Raw genomic sequence first — 17,834 nt, 5'->3', positions numbered from 1 at the left:
TCACATGCAACAGATCTTGCTAACTGGGATTGATTTCTACAACTTAATCTGTGTTTTCTGCTTCCTTCACATAAATAAATTTCATTTTCAAATAAAATTCATCGAAAGGTGCCACTGCATCTTATTCTCACAGGAATAGACTCTTTAAACAATTAATAGTTTCCTAGAACTAAATTAATGTATTTAATTTGCTTAAAATTTGAAAGTGGGGATAGTTAATAAGCAATAAGATAATTCTGGATAGTATTATGATGATAATTCTCTCTAGGGAAATTAGAAGAGTCAAAGCATGGACTCGAAATACTCCCCAGAGAAAAAATTATGTCCTAAAAATTCCTACAGGTATTGATATCAAATGATCTAATATACAAGTTAGCATTAATTACAATATTTACCATCACTAATAAGGTTTTTGTTGCTACTATAAATTTAGCTCATACTAGTGATTTCTGCGTTATTAATTCCATAAGTCAACCCACTTCCTTGTAATTTATATTAATATTGTTGAATTACTCCAAAATGCTAAAATAAAACTTCAGAGTATCCTTCAATTTAATTTAGCAATAAGGCTCAAGCTATGGTCTTGAAAAGCATGCTAATCATCTGCAAACTATACTAGCCAGAATGCCCTTTACGACAACATCTAATACAACTCTGTCATGTATTATTGTCAACAAATCTCACTGGGAATCAAGAAATCAAACAAAAAATACCATGTGTCAAGAAAATCTAATTATCTGTACTTCACATCGTTTGAAAAAAATAATACTTCCCTAAAATTTCTTGAAGTGTCAGAGATGTACATGCATGCATACATGCATGGATACACGGATACAAATGTGTGTGAACAGCTTCATACAGATATGCATCTGTAAGCACATGTATGACTTCTTATCAAACAAAGGAAGAGATTCACCATAGCATAAGGAAAATGAGTTATCGGGGCTCAGGCAGTAGCACAGCAGGTTAAGTACATGTGGCGCGAAGTGCAAGGACCAGGCCGTAAACATCTGGGTTTGAGACCTGCAGGAGAGTCGCTTCACAGGTGGTGAAGCAGGTCTATAGGTGTCTATCTTTCTCTCCTCCTATCTGTCTTCCCCTCCTCTCTCGATTTCTCTCTCTCCTATCCAACAACGACGACATCAATAACAATAACAACAACAATTAAAAAAAGAACAAGGGCAACAAAAAGAGGGGGGAAGCAAATTAAAAAAATTAGAAAAATGAGTTGTCAAATGCTATCAATTACCTGACTTGAGTGTTCATAAGACCCAAGGTATTGCAGCATTTTATCTTTAGATATGTTGCCCAGCATAATGATTACTATATCCAAATTATATAATGAAAAATACTGAGTATGGTACCAGTTTATCATTAGTGGCAAGGACTCTTGCATCTTCTTACACCCCCTATGATCAACACTGGCTACACCTGGCATAATTATTGAGTTGTCAGAAAAGTCATGAGACATTTTTACATAGAAAATTATGTCATGACGTTCCTCAAACCCCAACCTATGTGGAAAACAAAGTCTCTTACTAGAAGAGACAGACAGAATGAGGGAAGAGGTAAAAATTTATTCCACAAATATTAATGGAGTAGAAAGGTTAAACAAAGAAATATGTAGTATGCACAAACACTGACCAAAAAAACTGTAAGGGGAGACACAGGTGCTCTGGTACTCACATGTACAGTGTATACCTGTTTTAACATGCACTTGACCCAGGTTTTAATCCCTGACCACATGGCAGGGGGGGGAGCTTTGATGCTATGTTGTCTTCCTCTCCCTACTATCTCGAAGTTGACCAGGAACCACAAAACCTCAGTGACAAGTTCATAATGCTGATAGTGGTAATAACAATGAAGACTAAATAAATACAGAAGATGTATTTATTTATAAATACATAAATACATAAATATAAATGTATATAGGGCATTTTATTCTTTAAAATTTAAATACTCAGGAGTCAGGTGGTAGCGCAGTGGGTTAAGCACATGTGGCACAAAGCGCAAGGACTGGCATAAGGATCCCGGTTCAAGCCCCCGGCTGTCCACCTTCAGGGAAGTTACTTCACAGGTGGTGAAGCAGGTCTGCAGGTGTCTATCTTTCTCTCCCCCCCATCTTTCCCTCCTCTCTCCATTCTTCTCTGTCCTAACAGCAACATGAACAACGGCAACATCAATAACAGTAACAATAACTACAACAATTAAAAATATTTTTAAAAATTTTTTAAATTTAAATACTCTGCAAAGAAATACAATAGAGTGATTCCATAGAAAATGAGCAGATGGTTACTTTTGATTGGGTTATTTAAGGTTGACCTTGCTGAGGAGGCAACATTTTTCTGAAATTAAAACATCAGAAGGAAAAGAAAGAGTAGTCATGGCAGAAAGAACAATTGGAGATGATGTCTTGAGGAAGGAATGGGCTTTGTGTGCTCAAGGACCCATAAAAGGATTCTGCGGCTGGAGTATGGAGAATAAAGGGGATACTGGGGGGGGGGGGAAATTCTGTGAGCCAAGGAAGACAGTTATTGAAAGAGTGCTCACTGTTACTGTTACTTAGTCATGATCATCATGACAACTAATGAGTACTAAGTGCCAAGCACCATACTAAGAGCTAGTACTGTTGCTCTCTTTATTATTAAGAAACATAAGGAGGCTTTTAGATGTAAATAACTTGCTTTGCATCACATGGCATGGCTGGAAGCAGTGATTCAGGCATTCACCCCAGGCAATCAGACGTCCCAGAACACAGTGCTAAACACCATCCTAGACAACTAGTCTTTCTGTTCCCTCCCACCTTCTCTACAAATTACTTGAGTTTGATCCTCAATCTCCTCTTCCCACTTGTTCAGTCACTGTGAGCAATCTAATCCATCCTTCAATCTCCCCCATGCACTGTTTCTATAAATCACTGCTAAATTAAACTGACTCCAGGAAGTCAGTTTCCTCAGCATCCATCAGACACAGGATAATAAGTCTTCCAGAAATGCTTCCCCTGTCTCTTTGCTTCCCTACACTACATGAGATGCAGCCAAGGAAAAGAAAAAAAAAAAAAGAATAAGAAAAGAAGCATAATTAAACTTACTCCATGTAAATGTGGCTAGAGTAGAAACATTGATCTAAAGTCGGGATAAATGTTTTTTTTTTTCTTTTACGTCTTATTTATTTATCTGATAGAGACAGAGAAATTGAGAGTGGAAGGGGAGATAGAGAGCGAGAGAGAAAGACAGATACCTGTAAATCTGCTTCCCTGTTGTAAAGCATCCGCCCTGCAGGTGGGGTGCAGGGGCTTGAACCCGGGTCCTTGCACTTCATACTATGTCACCACTTGGCCCCGGGATAAATGTTTTATGACTATCCAGAAAGTTCTACCAAATATAACTATGTCATGTAAAAAGCTGTGAGATTCATATAAAGAGAAGGAGATCCTAAGTGTAAAGTAACTTGACCAATTTCTCAATAACATATGAGAAGTCATGAATTCAGTGTTGCTCTTCAAATCAGCTACTATAAGCTTACTCCAGGAAGTCTACCAATACTTAAAATATGTCTGAAATGCTCCCTCTAAAATTATAGCAGGATTCTATTTTTTCATATTTATGGCTCAGATAGCATGAAAATCACTGGTCTACATGAGAAAACAGCTCATTTTGGTGAAAAGAATGCAACCGAGACTGTTAACTGAATTCACCAATATCTGACTCTAGTGGATTTTGGTACCCAGTTCACCCTCAGAGATTAGAACTATTTCCATCATTGTTATGATTACAATTATATTTCAGACTCAGAACACAGCTCAGTTGGAAAATTGTGTTGGTCAATATTAGTTTCAACACTGCCCACATCACATGGAACACACTGTTCAAATAAAACTTTCCTAGAGTGGGCCAGAGGTGTCACAGACAATAAAGCACTGGACACGGGAGCATGAGGTCTTGAGTTTAATCCCCAGCATCACAGTGTCAGGCTGAGCTTCAGGCACTTTCTTCCTCTCACTCTCACTCTCTCCTTTCTGCTAATAAATAAATCTTCTTAAAACAAATTTCCAAGAGAGCAGACATGAAAGTTCTTATTGTATTCTCATTCTGAATCTATATGTCTTCAGGTATTTCCCTTACAATTTAAAAACCAATACCCTAGACATGTAAGTATAAATAACCTAAAGTCCAGAACTGACAAAACCATAAATATATGAACATAAATATATAAGAACTTTTAGAATTTCACATTCAGTCTCTCCTCAAAAAAACTTTAACCAAACTCTACATAATTCTAAGATAACAGACTGATGAATATTTAGCTGTTGAAAAATTAGAACTACAGATACACTTTCATTTAAAATTTAATTTAGTGACCCAGCAAGCATTTGTTGAGTATTCATTAATTGCTTCTCATCAATATAAAACATGACCAGCAAAAGTGATACTGTACTATTCACATAGAACACTTTCAGTAACTGGAAGCACAGCAGTCTGTGGAATATAGAAATAACAATTTCTATCATTTTATAAAATTATGTTAATTTTAATAATCTTTTTTCTATAGATAATTGATCTGCTGTCTTCTAAAATATACTATTCCCTCCCTCATCACATTTTCCTTTGGGTCTCTGATGAAATGCAGTTATTATATACACTGTAATGAATCTTTATTCTTATTACGCTCCAAATTAGTGACTAATTCTCCCTGAGATTTAGATTATAGGACTAGAAATCACTACCTCCCCATCTTAGATCTGCAGAAAGAAGAGTACATGGCAGAACCAAAATATGGCTGAATTTCAGTTCAGAAAAGAAAGACACAAAACGTATTGGGAGAAGTAAAAGGAGAGTATATAACGCAAGACCTTCTAACATAAACAAGATTCCCTTGTTTGTAACTGGACAGCTAGTGGTAGCAATCACAAGTGAAAGGACAATATCAAGTAGAATGAGAATTTCAACTTAAAGACTAAATTCTTAAAAGTACTTTTTAAAAAAATGTCGAGAGTCAGGGAAACAGAGATCAGACTGGTTAGGAAGTGCACAAGGGCCTTTCTCTATAAAAGCTAAAGAAGGGGGGCCAGGTGGTGGTGCACCTGGTTAAGCACACACACTACAGTGCACAAGGACCCAGGTTCAAGGCCCTGGTCCCCACCTGCAGGTGGAAAGCTTCACAAGTGGCGAAGCAGGGCTGCAGGTGTCTCTCTGTTTTTCTCCCTCTCTATCTCCTCCTCCCCTCTCAATTTCTCTGTCTCTATCAAATAGGAAATAAATTTATTAAGTAAATAAATAAATGCTAAAGAATAACCAGCGTAAGGTAGCAAGTAGTAGTACACCCAGTTGAACACACATTACCATGTGTAAGAACCCAGGTTCGAGCCCCTGGTTCCCACCTGCAGGGGGAAGGCATCACAAGCAGTCTGCTTTCTCTCTCTCTCTCTCTGTCTTTCTCCTTTCTCAATTTTTCTGTCTGATCTAATAAAAAAAAAATTTTGTTGTTGTTTTGTTTTTCCCTTTTGTTGCCCTTGTTGTTTTATTGTTGTTGTAGTTATTAATATTATTGTTATTGATATTGTTGTTGTTGGATAGGACAGAGAGAAATGGAGAGAGGAGGAGAAGACAGACACCTGCAGACTGCTTCACCACTTGTAACGCGACTCCCCTTCATGTGGGGAGCCTGGGGCTCAAACTGAGATCCTTCCTCCAGTCCTTGCACTTCATACCACGTGCACTTAACCCACTGCCCTAATGCCCGACTCCCCCCCGCCAAAAAAAAAATACATATATATATATATACCCAGGCTGAGTGGGGCTACTTCACTCTGGTACATGTAATGCGCCCTGTTTACTGCCCTGAACACACTACAAGGAAAAGTCCATCTTATCTCTCCAAGTTCACAGAGATAGGCAAGCACAAGAGACTGTAGTTTGGGCTGCTGGAGATGGTCAGTTTACCTTACTAGTTAAGCTGGGAGATTCTTCAGATCAGATTCTCATATGTTCCACGTTGTAAAAATAAGAACTATATATTATTCTAGCTGCAAAACTGGGATGTCTTTTCTCTTTCGCAGGTAGTCGGTAGAAAACACTATCAATAAATTTATTTTTAAAAAATAGCAATAGCCTTAATGGTTATTATAGTCTTCTCTAAATGCTTCCAGAAATTCTTAGAATTATGCTTTGATTACACAGTTATTGCAGATTTAACTTCACTTTAAAAAAAATGCTCCATGACCCTGTTCATTCAAGGGCCATAAATCAAAATACTCAAAGTTAATTGTAAACTTTCACTGTCTAAAATTAGTTTGGGATTAAAGAAAGTACTCATTTTACTACTTCTCTATCACTATTAACCTATATACAATCTCTATACCTTTTAATTCATTATTTCATGAGCTAGGGTCTAAAACCAATGAGAATAAATACAAGAAACACACATGCATATATAATTTGAAGAGTAAGTTAAAATATTCTCTAAATACCTTCTAAGTATTCAAAGCAGGAAAGGAAGGAATCAAAGAAAGGAAGGAAAAGAGAGGAAGGGGAAAAAGAGGGATGTAGAAGGGAGAGTAGGAAACTGATAAGAACAAAAGTTCCCTAAGTTCAGGGGAATGGCAGTAATGCGTACACACACTTGACATTCTAAAACTGGAAGGGAGGGATTCGTACTGTACTAAAAGTGAGTCCAGATATTCTACATTATGGGTTTACAGTATTCATCTCTGAACACGAAAAAGAAAGATATGCCAAGAAAATACATCCCTCATCATTATAACAGGGAATTGGTGCTTGACACTCGGTAAGCTGACTCCTTTAGCTTTCTTTTATGTCCACACTTGTACTAGCGTTACAAAAGTGGGAGAAGTCACTGGGCTAACCATATGTTGCCACATCATCCCGTTATTCAGGCCAGTGGTGTGGAACAAAACAAAAGAAGGTTGTCAACCTGAGCAGAGACTGTCCGTTCCCAGCCTTTTAAAAGAATGCCGCTGCAAGCAGTAACATTTTTCAAAGACTTAATAAGCAATAACGCCTACAAGCTCTTGTCGGGGCAATCTTTCTTTCACTGTCTCACTGAATGCCGGGAAGGAAAAGCATTCTCTCCCTTCTCCCCACCTGCCAGAGGGGCAGCTAGGACCTGGGAAAGCATTTGCCCATCCGCAACAGGGCAAGAGGTCCACCCACAGAGGTGCAGCAGTGGGTGGCAGAAAGGAAAGGAACAGTGAGGAGAGAGATCAGAACCATGTATATAATCCGGCCGTGTATGCTGTGTGGCAGCCTCATCTCTCTGAAGAAAACAATGGCTTTCCTTTTTGCCTCCTGCCATTGCTCAGACCTTTCCCAGCAGGTGAGTCAGTAGGAGGCAAAAAGGAAGTACATTTGTTTCCCCCTTTGAAACTTAGAGCTGTTTAAAACTGTGTGAGTCTCAAAATCCTAGTGCAAGCTACCTAATTTTTAGAGATGCTGCTTCTGTTGTCTTTGCTAGCAACAATATAAAGCAGAAACACCTGCCTATGTGTACAAAACTGCCACAAAGTGCTGTCTATGGCTACGAGGAGCTGTTTCTTATAGTTAGCACAGTTTCTGACCATACAGAAAACATAGACGACAGATTTAAAAGGTGCATCATCTTGAAAATAAAACACTGGCCTTGCCCCAAGACAACGGGTCTCCTGGGACAGAATTCAGACCTATATGAGAAAGAAAATCCATGTAAAATTCAATTTGGTAGAGAGTGAATTTAAGCACTTATTTGAAGGAATTTCTGGTTGGTTTTAATTACATATTCTTCTTTTTAAAAAAGATTTCAATGATTACATATGAAAGACGGGGTTTCAAATGTGACAGAGAGAAGCCAGAGCAGCACTCTGATAACACTGGGTGCTAGGGACCTGTGGGGAAGGGTCCACTGTATGTGAAGTCCAGGACGACCCACAGGGACTGAACCAGGAGCCTCAGACATGCAAGTCTAATGCTCTTCCTGCTGAGCTATTTTCTCAGGTGCTTAACTACATACTCCAAATCAGCCCTTGCTACAAGTAAGTACTGTGGTCTCTTGGGGCTTCCAGGTAAGTCAGATACAGTCCTGTTCTTCCAGAGAGGTTAGCCAAATAAAAGAGAGAGGGAAAATGTCTACATAAAATGATGCAGAGGCATGAGAAACATGAGGCATATAAAAGAGTGTATCCTCCTGTTTCCAGGAAGAGATAACACATTCAAAAAACCTGAAGAAACTTTCTGGTATAGATAGCATTCTCGGTGGTCCTTGGTGGGTGGGCAGGAGTTCAAAAATTAAGAGGAGAAAATAGGATACAAAACGAACAGGCACAGAGGCAGGGAAAATTGATTTACAGTCACATTTTCTGAACTGTCTATGAAAGACACAGATTCTGGGAAGAGTGAATTGTTGTAACAACAAAAGATACGAGGAGGGGGAGGTTCACACAGTCGTATAAGCTTAGGGATACATGACCTACAGTCTCTTCCTGGCCGTTCACACTGGGTGTTATTCTAGTGAAGGCTCTGAGGAAGGACTACCACAAAGTAGCTATTTAACCCAAGTCTCCCAAACACATCTGATTACGGAACTCTTCTGAAAGAACAACTATCCATTTCCTAAGCAATTTAAGGATTACTATTGAAACAAAACTGACACAAGGCTAGCAGAAAAAAATTAAGGTTATAGAACTGCCTTCACCGCCAAAATGAGAAGTATGGTCTTTGTGAATAACAAAAGTGAATACTGACCCTGTGTAAGAGTGTCTGTTATAATTTCATTGAAGCATAACTGATATATAATAGTATACTAGTTTCACGTGAAAAACACAATCATTCCATATTTGTATATGCTTGGGAAGCCATCACCACGATAAACCCAACTAATTACCAGTCACAATACATAACCACAAAATAAAGTGGGAGGGGGTTAGTCTTTTCAAGAGCATCATTATATATTAATTTGTATAAGTATATATAATAAAATTATGGGCGGACTAAATAAAAAATTTTAATAATATATGCCTATTTTACCAAACCATTTAAGATTGTATTTTTAAGAGACACATTTCTTTTCTGAGAGAGAAGGAGATCAGAGAATCAGAGTACCTTTATGGCGTGTGCAGTGCAGGGACTCAAACCCAGGCGTGACCCACATTCTACCTGCCCAGCCACCCAAAACAATTGTTTTATTTTTGCAACAAAGTTTGAGCAACTGCCCAACAGGACTAACACACAAGTCAAGAGAGGGTGAGAAAAGTAAGCATAATGGAGGGCAGCTGAGGGTCAGCGGCCAAAGCAAAGATACATAAAATAACCAGACACTTCCAAGCCCGGCTACAGTCACACATACTGTTTCCCTCCCTCTGCCCAATATTAACACTCAAAACCTACTGGACAACCAATTCAAGTACAAAGTTGAGGAGATCAGGGAAGTGGCACAGCAAGTACAGCACATGCTGTCTGCACATGAGGTCCTGGGTTCAATCCTGGCACCACATAAAATGACGAGCGCTGGTGTTGTCATGGAGAATATAGTGATCGCATAATGGTTATGCAAACAGACTGCCATGCCTGAGGCTCTGAAGTCCCAGGTTCAATCCCCTGCACCACCATAAACCAGAATCGATCAGTGCTGTTAAAAAGAAAAAAAAAAAAAAAAACGGAATTCTGCTAAACTGCTGGCAGGAATGCAAACTGGTCCCTTTGGGAGACTATACGAAGAGTCCTTCAAAAAATAAAAAAAGAATTACTTTATGATCCATAAATACCACCCAAAAGACATACAAACCCTGGGGAGTCGGGCGGTAGCACAGCGAGTTAAGCGCAGGTGGCGCAAAGCTCAAGGACCAGCATAAGGATCCCAGTTCGAGCCCCTGGCTCCCCACCTGCAGGGGAGTCGCTTCACAAGGGGTGAAGCAGGTCTGCAGGTATCTATCTCTCCCCCTCTGTCTTCCCCTCCTCTCTCCATTTCTCTCTGTCCTAACCAACGACAATGACATTAATCATAACCACAACAATAAAACAACAAGTGTTGGTATGCCTCTAAAAACCCCTTCTGTTTCATTAGTTTAATCCCCCCTGCTTAACACTATTCTATTTACATAACCACTTCATTCTATTTACATAACCACTGTTAACAAGCACCACCCTCCCTCCAGGGCATTGGTGGTTCAGTGGTAGAATTCTTGCCTGCTCCACCCCGTCTCCTTGTCATACCCTGATTTTCACCAGTCACTTTTCTCTCCACCCTCTCTGCGTCGCATCCTGTTCCCACCCTACTGGGCTAGTATATTTATAAGGACAAGATTGTTTGTAGTTTTTAGTTTAGCTTAGCTCGGCTTAGATTGTGCTGCGTCCTGCATGAATAAAGAGATACTGCCTACAGTTCAACCATGAGTCCCTGGTCGTCTGTTACCCGCCCGTGAAGCCAGCCTGGCAAAACAACAAACAAGGGCAACAAAAGGGAATAAATAATAAATGAATTTTAAATAAAAAGACATACAAACACTAATTAAAAGGGACATATACACCCTATATTTACATTGCTAGACATTGTTCACAATGATCAAAGAGTAGAAGCAGCCTACATGCCCATCAGCAGGTGACTAGATAAAGAAGTTATGAACTATATACTCCATGGAGTACTACTCTGCAGTCAAAATACAAGGCAATATTGTGCCCTTTGGGACAAAATGGATGAAACTGGAGGTGATTATGCTTACAGAAATAAGTAAAAAGATGAAAGACACCTACCTACGTGAAGGTCTCACTTATACATACGGGAAAAAATAGCAGCAAACAGACTTTGTGAGAACTTCCGTGGTTATCTTTGAGAAGATATGGACGTAGAACATTTGGGTTTGGGGTTGTGGTATAAAACTAAATACCCTGCAACCTTAAAATGTTTTGCTATTACTAACATAAAGGGTAAAAGAAATAGAGAAGGACAGAGACAGAGAGAAAGAAAAAAGGGGGGGGGGAACAGCCAACGTTTAGCCAAAAAAAAAAAAATTAGGTTGGAGAGGTGGTTCCATAATGTAATATATGAATGAGGCCCTAGGTTTTACCCCAGCACCACCTTAAAAGAAAAGAAGAGAAAAGAAGAGAAGAGAAAAGAAAAGAAATGGAAAGAAAAGAAAAGAAAAGAAAAGCTTCTCACTTTTCTCCCTAGATTTGTACACCAGAACTAGTATTTTAAATATAATTTTGAAATAAAAACCATTTTGAGTCAAACTTAGAAAATTGTGATTATCACTCTGGATATGCTATTCCCAGAGATGGTCGTGTACTGATGCCAGCGTTTACCAGAACAAGTTACCTGTGGCTGGAATTGAGGGACAGGTGGCCCTTGCATTCCTTGTGATTGTTCATCCATTGTCTGAAGCAACAGGAAATGTAGGACTCTACAAAAAACAACAACAAAAAAAAGGAAAAATAAAAATTGAGATTTAAATAGTGCAGTCACCTCAAGTCATCTTGCTCATCTGCCAGACGCTTACATTCAAATATTAGAAATTCACCCCCATGCTCCATAAAGTGTCCCTTAAGATATCCCATACTCTCACATGTGCAATTTGCTGAATTTCAGTTGCTCTGCTAGCTAACACACACACACTAGTGTCAGTCATTCCCATTCCCCAAAGCAGGCAGTGAGAGTGAGGAAAAATAGGCATGTGGCTGAGGACATTGGAAGGTCAGCGGTCAAAGTAGCGACACATTCTTTAAAATCCTACTAGCTCTTCTTCATTATGGCTTGTAGAACAGGGAGTCTTCCCACTGGCCCTCCCCAATATAAAAATATAATTATGCTACAGGTTTTCTATAATTATGCTCAATGCTTTCCTTTTTTCTTTTTTTTTTTTCCACACACAAGAACATTTACTTAAGTTGTTCTTTAAAGTGAAGTTACCTATTGCTCAAGGGCAAGAATAAATAACCTAAGATATCTACTACTGCCACTTAATATAGAAAGATTTCAAGAAAAGGAACTCTAAGTATGCAGGTTAGGAAATAACTATGGAGAGAAGAGAGCTGTGGATAGTGTCACAGAAGGGTAAGTTGACAATGACAGGGAAGAAGCGTGAGTTCTTTTCAGTGTCTACCATCTCTCCCATCAGATCAACTGCCTGATTATTCTATTGAAAGCATGTCACCAGCTTATTTCATTATCTCATCCTCTTTTTGAATCTGTTCATATATATTGTCACAAGCTGAAATTTTCTTATTTTTATGGTATTTATTCTTACCCACTTAACATCCCTTCAGGTGGGAAGCGGGGGCTCCAATCGGATCCTTGCGCCAGCCCCCGCACTTCATACTATGTACGCTTAACCAGGTGCGCCACCACCCGGCCCGCACTTTTACTTTCTGACGACTGTTATTAATGCACAGAAATACATCTTATTTCTATATTCCAACTCTCTAGACTATCTACCTGGTCAACTCTTTTATTAGCTCAAGGCACTTCTTTGTAGAGTCTCACCTTCTAGCAATGGTTAGAACCACCACTCCAAGTAGAAAGTAGAAGTAGAAAGTAGACACCCAGAGCAGGGCAGTGGTGCATCTGGTTTAGTGCATGTGTTACAATGCATAAGGACCCAGGTTCAAGCTCCCAGCCCCCACCTGCAGGGGCAAAGCTTTGCAAGTGGCGAAGAAATTGTAGGTGTCTTGCCTCCCTCTCTCTCTCTCTTTCTCTCTCTCTCCCCCACTTCCCTCTTCATTTCTGGCTGTCTGTAATAAATAAATGAAGATAACTTATTAAAAATTTTATAAAAAGAAAGACTTTCTTTTTCTTGTTCCTTTTATGAGGAAAGCATAGAGCTTTTACCATTGATTACAATGTTAAATACGCTTTCTATGAAAGAATTTATCAGGCTGAAAGGGCGCCTTTCCATTCTTATTTTGCTGAAAGATTTTATAAAAAACAGATGTTAGATTTTGGTCAAAAGCTGTATTGTGTCTAATATGACTATATAGCTTTTTAGTTTGCTATCATGTTCAAGTATGGTCATTTTTCAGTTTGTTTTGATTTGTTTTTGCCACCAAGGTTATTGCTGGGGCTCAGTCCCAACAGGACAACTCCACTGGTTTTGATGACCTTGTTTTTGTTTTTTGTTGTATTTTAATCCTGATGAAGACAGGGAGAAATAGCAAGGAGGAGGGAGAAAGAGAGAGAGATGCAGCACTGCTCCATTATTCGTGAAGCCCGTCCCTGTAGGTGGGGACCAGGAACTTGAACCTGGATCCTCAAACATAGTAATGAGTACACAGGCAAGCCACCACCTGCCCCCCTAAGTACAATGATTCTTATTTTTTAATGTTAAGTCATTATTAATTATTTAAGTCACTATTTATTTATGGGATGAATGATATTTGATCATGATAATGAAGATACTTAGATATTTTGGATTTAATATTATATAGTGTTAGATTCAAAAAAGAAGGATAGAGAAAGAAAAGAATGTCATTCAATGTGAAATTCAAATAATAAAAAACAGCTTTGCACATCTAGTGTCTAACCAACAGCTTCCCAAGACAATGAAAGCGGGGAAAGGGGGGAGGGGTGGTTTTGCATCAAAACTGTGAGATACATGCTATATAAATCTCTCTTGGAGAGTCAAAATAAATATACTAGAAGCAATTCTGCAGATTAAAAAATTTCACTCACACTTAATATGTCACTTATGCGACATATTTTAATTATAAAATTAAGAGGAAAGATATCGGAGTAAAGCATTTAAAAAAAAAGTCAAGGAAATTCTGTGAGTGATTAACCTAGCATTCTGCATAACAAGGAAACCCTCTCTACAGAATATCAGACAGAAGGGTCAGGTGGTGGTGTATCTGGTTAAGCACACATATTACAATATGCAAACATTCTTACATGTACAAACCATTGTATTTTACTGTCGACTATAAACCATTAGTCCCCCCAATAAAAAAATAAAAAACAATATGCAAAGACCCAGGTTCAAGCCCCTGGTCCCCACCAGCAGGGAGAAAGCTTCATGAGTGGTGAAGAGAGCTACAGGTGTCGCTGTCTCTCTCTCTATCTTCCCCTTCTTGGTTTCTCTCTATCTCTATCCAATAATAAATAAAAAAAGAGAACGTTCAAGAATATTAGACAGAGGTCAAAGAACTGCTTGGAAAGTCAGTATAAAATATTCATATTACAGGTAAGCTGAACATATATAATAAATAAAATAAAATACAACAGAAGTGTCTCTACATAGCTAACATAATTCATTTACCTAATTCAATAATGCATTTCTTAATGCTGTAACAAAATAGAATATGCCAATTTAATATACTGATTTGACATCATTATGTATCATATTTCCAAAAGCTGAACATATATTTTATATCCACTGATCTTTTCTTTGTTTTTTTTTTTACCAGAGCACTGATCAGCTCTGGTTTATGGTGGTGCACGGGATTGAACCTGGGACTTTAGAGCTTCAGGCTTGACAGTCTGTTTGCATAAACATTATGCTACCTGCCCCACTGATCTCATAAATAAAATAAAAGTACATAAAACCTATCTCAGGGTTCGGCAGTGGCAATAGCCACTTAAAGCATATGTGTCGCCATGTACAAAGACCTGGATTCAAGTTCCCAGCTCTCAGCTGCAAGGGGGACACTACAGAAGAGGCAGAACAATACTGCAGGTGTCTTTCTTTCTCCCTCTCTATTGTCTTTATCACCACCCCCCTCTAAAGGTAAAAAAGAAGAGAGGAAGAAGAAGCAAAACAAAAATAAGAAGAGGGGGGAAAAATGCTGCTGGGAGCAGGTCATCGTGAAGGTACTGAGCCCCAGCAAGAACCCTGCTGGCAAAAAAAAAAAAAAAAAAAGCTACACACATACTGTTGGCTATGTCCCTGTGCTTAAGTCAGGGGCACAAAATAATTATTTAATGAATGAAAGAAAGTGTGCATATCTGTCGTAAAACATCAAATATTTATTGCTGTCCTTTAGAAAGTCTATTGTCAATAGTGACAAAAGAGAGAACATCAAAATCAACAGATTTGGCAAACAATCTTCAATCCCAAAGGGCTGCCCACAGATGACTGCCTAAACTGAGTTTTAAAATAGTACCAGGAGAAATCAGCAAAACCTAGCTGAGGCAAGGAAAAGAGTAACTCAAAGAGGGGGTCGGGAGGTAGCGCAGCGGGTTAAGCACGTGTGGCACAAACCACAAGGACTGGCGGAAGGATCCCAGTTCGAGCCCCTGACTCCCCACCTACAGAGTGAAGGTCTGCAGGTATCTATCTTTCTCTCCCCCTCTCTGTCTTCCTCTCCTCTCTCGATTTCTCTCTGTCCTATTCAGCAACGACGACATCATCAACAATAACAACAATAACTACAACAAGGCTACAACAGCAAGGGCAACAAAAGAAAAATGGTCTCCAGGAGCAGTGGATTCACGGTGCAGGCACCAAGCCCCAGCAATAACCCTGGAGGCAATAAATAAATAAATAAATAAATAAATAAATTTTTTTTTAAAAAAAAGAGTAATTCAGAGAAAGGAATGAATGTCCAAAGCAGAGCATAACAACTTGTAAGCAGTTTCAAATTATAACAAGGTGGCAGATAGCTGTTGAGCCATTTAGCAGCAGGTTAAGCTGAAGATAAAGACAGTTCACAACCGCTCCTCCCCAAAATTTATGCTAGCTGCTTTGTAGAGCTGGTATCAGAAAGTTAATGGTGGGCTTCTAGCAGGTAGAAGTTCACCATTTTAGAAACTCAGTCATTCTAACCATGAGATAAAGAACCAGTTAGTTAGGATGCTCCTGCAACAATCTCAAGGAGATGGTAAGGGCTCTTCGCTGTGTCTTACCTGACTTCAAACAGCTTTCAAGAAAACTACCAAATTTTCATGAAATATCCTGAAAATACATTCTTGCATTTCTACTGCATTACACTTACTGTTTAGTTCCCTTTTCTAATTTATGTGTGTGTGTTTCTGAATCTTTTTCATCTTTTAAAAACCTACAGTTTAAAAAAATAAAAATAAAACCTACAGTTACTCTCAAGCCATTCCATCCCATCCCACAGCTCTGAATGCCATTTGTCAATGATAAAACTCAAGTCTCTCTCTCTCTAGCACAGGTATCAGCTCTGAGTTCTGAGCCACAGACAGCACTGTGTGACTGTCCACCTTTCATCTCACCTTGAAAAGGGGATTCAGTTGCCATCCGTCTAAAAAAGAAAGAAAGAAGGGAAGAAAGTTCTGCAAAATATCCAAGCCTGAACAACCATACTGTGTCCTGTCTTTCAAGTTAGTATGATGAGCCATGAAAGCAAGGCTACCCAAAATTGCTCAGCAAGCAGGCACAACAACTCTGACCAGCCACGGTGGTAGTTTAAGGCTATTCCCCATTTCATCACCTAAGCTGATTCAAAGGCAGAGATTCAATCAAAGTAATATAAAATTTTCTCCTTCATCAAGAACATTTTGAACAGCACGTCTGGGACTCAACAGGCCCCATGTTCAACTCCAGTTGGGTAATGCTCTGGTCTCTCTCTTTCTCATTCTCTCCTAAGAATAAAAGAATGTTTTTAAATAAAATTTAAAACTTTTAGTATACTTGTAAAACAAAACAAGCACTATTTGAACTAAGGCATAAGTGTGGTGCAGGAGGTAGGTCAGTGAATAAAGAGATGGACCCTCAAGCATGAGGTCCAGAGTTTGACCCTTGGCAGTGCATAAAACAGAGTAATATTTGGGTTCACTTTCTATCTCTGTCTCTCATATAGTTGAATAAATAACTTTTAAAAGGGAATAATAAACTAAGGCATTATCAATTTTACAAATGATATCTTAGCATTGTTATAAAGAGCCCTGGAGATAGCTCACCCAGTTGAACACACATTTTTACAATGTGCAAGAGCCCAGGTCTGAGCCCCCACCCACCACAAGGGGGCGCCATGCAAAGGGGAAGCTTCCTAAGTGCTGCTGCAGTGTTGTGGTGTCTCTCTTTTTCTCTGTCTAGCTCTCCCTGTTTCTCATACTCATTCAAATTCAATTTCTAAGTTTATTTAAAGCTTAAAATAAGTCTAATTTGTCTAATAAATAGTAGGTTTAGAGTCTATTTACAAAAAAGAAAAATACTCTAAACCTGTATTTTGATCATTTCAATATACCTTGACACCATAGGAAAATTAGACATTAAACCATGTGTATACCAATCTGCAACGAATTCGGACAAGCCGCTTTAGAAGTTTTCATTTTCTTGAATTTTTAAAGGATTATAAAGAATTGAAACATTCTAGCTCAAATTTAATTAATAGCTGTATGCTCCAGAAATAAAGCTTCTCTTGAAACATCAAAATAGTTCATAAGATCTCCAAATTTCCTTCTATTTAAGTGTGACACTTAAATAATCTATTAAGATGTTAATATAATTCCCATTTAGCTATGAATTATGGATAATAAGAGGATCAACCATTTTAAAATAACAATACTACTCTTGTCCAAAAGAAAGTCCCCGACTTAATTATTTCTATATGTAGCACCTAAAGATGAAAGGAACCACAGAAATTTTAGGGCATCTAATACATGGCCTTGTTTAAGCTCTCAAATCCAGAAGTAAATATTTTTTTGTTGGACCTGCTGTCACCATTCATCCAGAATACATCTGATCTCACCCTCTGGTATCCATTTAAATGACTTGAGTCATCTAGTACTTCCCATAGCCAAGAAAGTGGCATTTCCCAATCAGAAAACACATGAAAATTAAGTGGAAGTTTCTCATCAAAATTTGAATCCTATATTTCTGTGTGCTTATAGGTAAATTTTTAAGAGCTACAGAGATAACTATCAGACCTTTAAAGAGAACAAAGAATGCA

At 38.6% G+C, this 17,834-nt stretch overlaps 1 protein-coding gene across 5 annotated transcripts in view; it reads right to left on the bottom strand.

Annotated features, from left to right (window-relative positions):
* The window catches only part of NEK7 (NIMA related kinase 7), a 155,145-nt gene that overhangs the window by 82,494 nt on the left and 54,817 nt on the right, over positions 1-17,834 (bottom strand). For all 5 annotated transcript variants that reach the window (XR_009546307.1, XM_060178501.1, XM_060178504.1 and 2 more), the window contains exon 2: positions 11,305-11,389. Coding sequence is in view for 4 of the 5 variants with exons in the window: in XM_060178501.1 (XP_060034484.1) it covers positions 11,305-11,389 (85 nt within the window). In the remaining variant the exon portion in view is untranslated. The remainder of the gene's footprint in view (positions 1-11,304; positions 11,390-17,834) is intronic.

This window comes from Erinaceus europaeus, chromosome 19 (assembly GCF_950295315.1).
Source record: "Erinaceus europaeus chromosome 19, mEriEur2.1, whole genome shotgun sequence".
Classification (NCBI taxonomy): Eukaryota; Metazoa; Chordata; class Mammalia; order Eulipotyphla; family Erinaceidae; genus Erinaceus; species Erinaceus europaeus.
Note: the sequence above shows the minus strand (reverse complement) of the source record. Positions and strands in the feature narration are given on the sequence as shown.